Source organism: Condylostylus longicornis, unplaced genomic scaffold, assembly GCF_029603195.1.
Source record: "Condylostylus longicornis isolate FDR11 unplaced genomic scaffold, ASM2960319v2 ptg000003l, whole genome shotgun sequence".
NCBI lineage: Eukaryota > Metazoa > Arthropoda > Insecta > Diptera > Dolichopodidae > Condylostylus > Condylostylus longicornis.
In genome coordinates this window covers 3,687,885-3,691,125 of record NW_026577972.1, presented here as the reverse complement: position 1 = coordinate 3,691,125, position 3,241 = coordinate 3,687,885, and the positions used below count along the sequence as shown (strand labels likewise).

The 3,241-nt window shown below is 31.1% G+C and overlaps 1 protein-coding gene across 1 annotated transcript; it reads right to left on the bottom strand.

The window, feature by feature from the left end:
• Positions 1-287: 287 nt before the first annotated feature.
• LOC129606552 (ER lumen protein-retaining receptor) lies at positions 288-1,519 on the bottom strand. The gene is made up of 2 exons (XM_055516939.1): positions 1,384-1,519; positions 288-1,329 (listed from the first exon to the last, which is right to left on the bottom strand). The coding sequence occupies exon 2, from the start codon at positions 1,075-1,077 to the stop codon at positions 439-441; it is 639 nt and encodes a 212-aa protein (XP_055372914.1). The 5' UTR covers positions 1,078-1,329; positions 1,384-1,519; the 3' UTR covers positions 288-438.
• Positions 1,520-3,241: the final 1,722 nt, after the last annotated feature.

Sequence of the window (3,241 nt, the reverse complement as noted above, 5' to 3'; positions counted from 1 at the left end):
GATTAAATTACACTTCATTTAAATCTAAAATATATTAAACATTTTAGTAAATCAAAAACTATGTAAAATTTTTTATATTTTATTGAGCTTAATTTTTTATAGAATAAATTGTGAATATTTTCAACTTCACACAAAATTGCTTCAAATTTATGCATAGTTTTACACACATAGGTACTCATATTCTTTTTAAATGAAAATCCCCACCGAATTTCAGAAATATTTTATTACAATCCTATTTTTGTAACACTACTGAGGTAGTCATATTCTTTTTAAATGAAAATTCCCACTGAATTTTAGAAATATTTTATTGCTACCTTACTTTTGTAACATTACTGTCTCACTATGATACTTTTATAGAATTTCTTAAAAGCAAAATCGATGAAATGAATGTGCTGTTTACCACAATAACATTAAAACTAATTCTTAGAACATATGTACTTATGCCGGTAGTTGTAATTTCTTTCCTTTAAGAACTTTTGTAACATATAAATAAAAAAAGTCACAGTAAAGTATAGTTTGAACTACTCCAGCAAAGATAGCAATTAAGTCATAATGTGTTTCCATTATATATCTATAAACCCAGTTAAATAGATACAGAGCACGATACGATCCGAGGGCAAAAAGATAATGTGAAGTAATAGATTCGGCTTCTCCTGTCTTACTAACCATAAACAACTGTGGTAATATCGCAACTGATTCCAAATAAATAGAAAAAGTCCAAAGAATTTCCATAACTGTGAATTCATGATTGATCAGCAGGGAAAGTATACCACATGGAAGAATTAAAAATTCTACTCTGAATGAGTCATGATTGTGATCATAAGTTGCCTTGAACTTCACGTACATTAAATAAGCTGTTGCACTGGACGACAACAAAAATACAACTTTCATAATTGAGTTATATAAGCTGACGAAAGTGGTAAACAGATCCAAGTATCTAGCCATATAAACAATTAAAAACAATATTTGTGATTTTCCTGAAATTCCCGCGCAGGATCTTGATTTCCATATTTTTATCAACAATATAATCAAAGCAAGCAAATGCGATAAATCACCGGCAAGCCGAAATATATTCATTTCAATTATATCCTAGATGAAGTTCTTAATTATATGCCAAACTTAGTTATTAATTATGTCGCAGAAGAAGTTCTTAATTAAATCCCGCTCCGAAAGCCTATCTCATTAATCAAATTTTAAGCAACTTTATAATTTAACAGCAAAAGCATCGAACCTAGTGAAGTGGTCGACGTGGCTAGCAGGTTATGGATTTTAGAGTACAACCTTAGATCCTAATTCTTTTTTGATTTAGCGATTTTAGAACTTTAATTACTGAAAAAAAAAACGAAACAATGTAAGCACTATAAATAACTGCTTATGCGTTACCTTATGCTGTATTTTTGAAATACAAAAAAAAATAATGCAATTTCCTTGAAAATATTGTATTCTCTTTTATTCTCGTTTAAAGTTCTTTCAGTAGTTATCAAGCCACGATAGCGCCGTGAATTTTTGTAGAAATAAATTAAGCTAACAACGCAAATGACACAAAATTTATTTCTTCCCAAAGAAGGATGTCACGAATGTTTTTCTCATTATATTCAAATTAAAAATCGTGCTTTCACATTTTTGTACTTTCAGTACAAAATTGACGTTCTTTTGCAAGAATAATCAAATCATAGCATAATTATTAATTGAGATTTCTTTTTATATGTAAGTTATAACTTATGTACATTATGAACTTCTAGGTGTTTGTAATCCATTTTAATTTTGATTTTACACAACAAAAATATGATCAAAAAGGTTAGTAGTAAATTTTTCTGTTATTTTTCTTCGTTTGGAGTTTCTTTTTTATTTTTTATTTATTAATTTTTTGAAAATTATTGGTTTCACTTCGTCCGTCCGTGTGTCTGTTTACAAAACTTCTACATCCTAGAAGATAGAAAGCTGAAATTTTATATGTACATAGATCTTTACTAGAGACTTATTTCCGTAGAACAAAATTTTCACCTTACTCCCCGCTTTAGAAGTTGTACCACCCTAAAATAATTTTTACGAAATTATTTTTGCTGCATTTGAATTGTTTATTCCAGTGTTGAAAACTAAAGATACTGGCTCTGGTCCTCCATGGTTTTCACAAGAGTTGAGGGTATTTCGCAACAAAAAGAATAAGCTGTGGCGCAAATATCTCTCCACTAAAGGCGAAAGGAACTATGATAATTTCCAATTTCCGTATAATCTATTTAAATTAGCAGCAAAAGAACGTTACGACTACTATACATATCTATAAAACTTCGGATAACCTAATACGTAATCCCAAAGTCTTTTGGAAGTTCATGTACCATAAGAGGAAAAGTGATAGTTATCCAACCTTCTTGAAATTCGGCAGGAATACAAGTAATAATTCCCAAATTATTTCCCAATTTTTTCGTAACTTTTTCGCCGAATCTTACTCCTTTTCATCTTTTCAATTAAATGTCGACAACTTTCGGCACATTGATAACTATCCTAAAACTACTTTTACAAATTTTGTCGCGAACTCTTTTGCGGTTGAAAAATATCTTTCCAATTTGGGTTCTAGTCCTTCTCCTGGACCAGATGGAGTAACTGAGATTTTTTTAAGCAGGTGCTGCTCTTCTCTGGCGCCCATCTTAACCGTAATTTTTAATAAGTCTTATTCTTCGGGTATTTTCCCGTCCGTGTGGAAGGAAGCTTTCATTAGATCAATCCATAAGAAAAACAATAAAAATGACGTGTCAAACTATCGTCCTATAGCTTAACTGTCGGCAATTTCTAAGGTTTTTGAGTTGCTGGTATATGACAATATTTATTTCCATTGTATGCATAGGTTCTTGAAAAAGAAATCCACCGTGACTAATCTAATGGAAGCCACGACAGTTTTCTCAAATAATATGGAAAATGGGTATCAGACGGACGTAATTTACACAGACTTTAGCAAAGCCTTTGACATGCTACCACATGAAATTATTATTTTAAAATTGAAACTCTGGGGATTCCCTGACAACTTCTTAGCATGGATAAAGTCATATCTCTCTGGCAGGACTTACAGAGTCCTCTTTTGTTCAGCAATTTCCTTACCTCTTTCGTCTAATTCTGGTGTACCCCAGGGTAGTCACTTAGGTCCATTGCTGTTCATAATTTCAGTTAATGATGTTGTTTCCATGCTAACGCACAGTGAGGTATTAATATATGCTGATTACATGAAAATTTAAAAAAAAATAAGCTC

Coding starts and splice junctions, on each gene's coding strand:
- LOC129606552 (XM_055516939.1), bottom strand. CDS start 1,077: ATGAATATATTTCGGCTTGCCGGTGATTTATCGCATTTGCTTGCTTTG.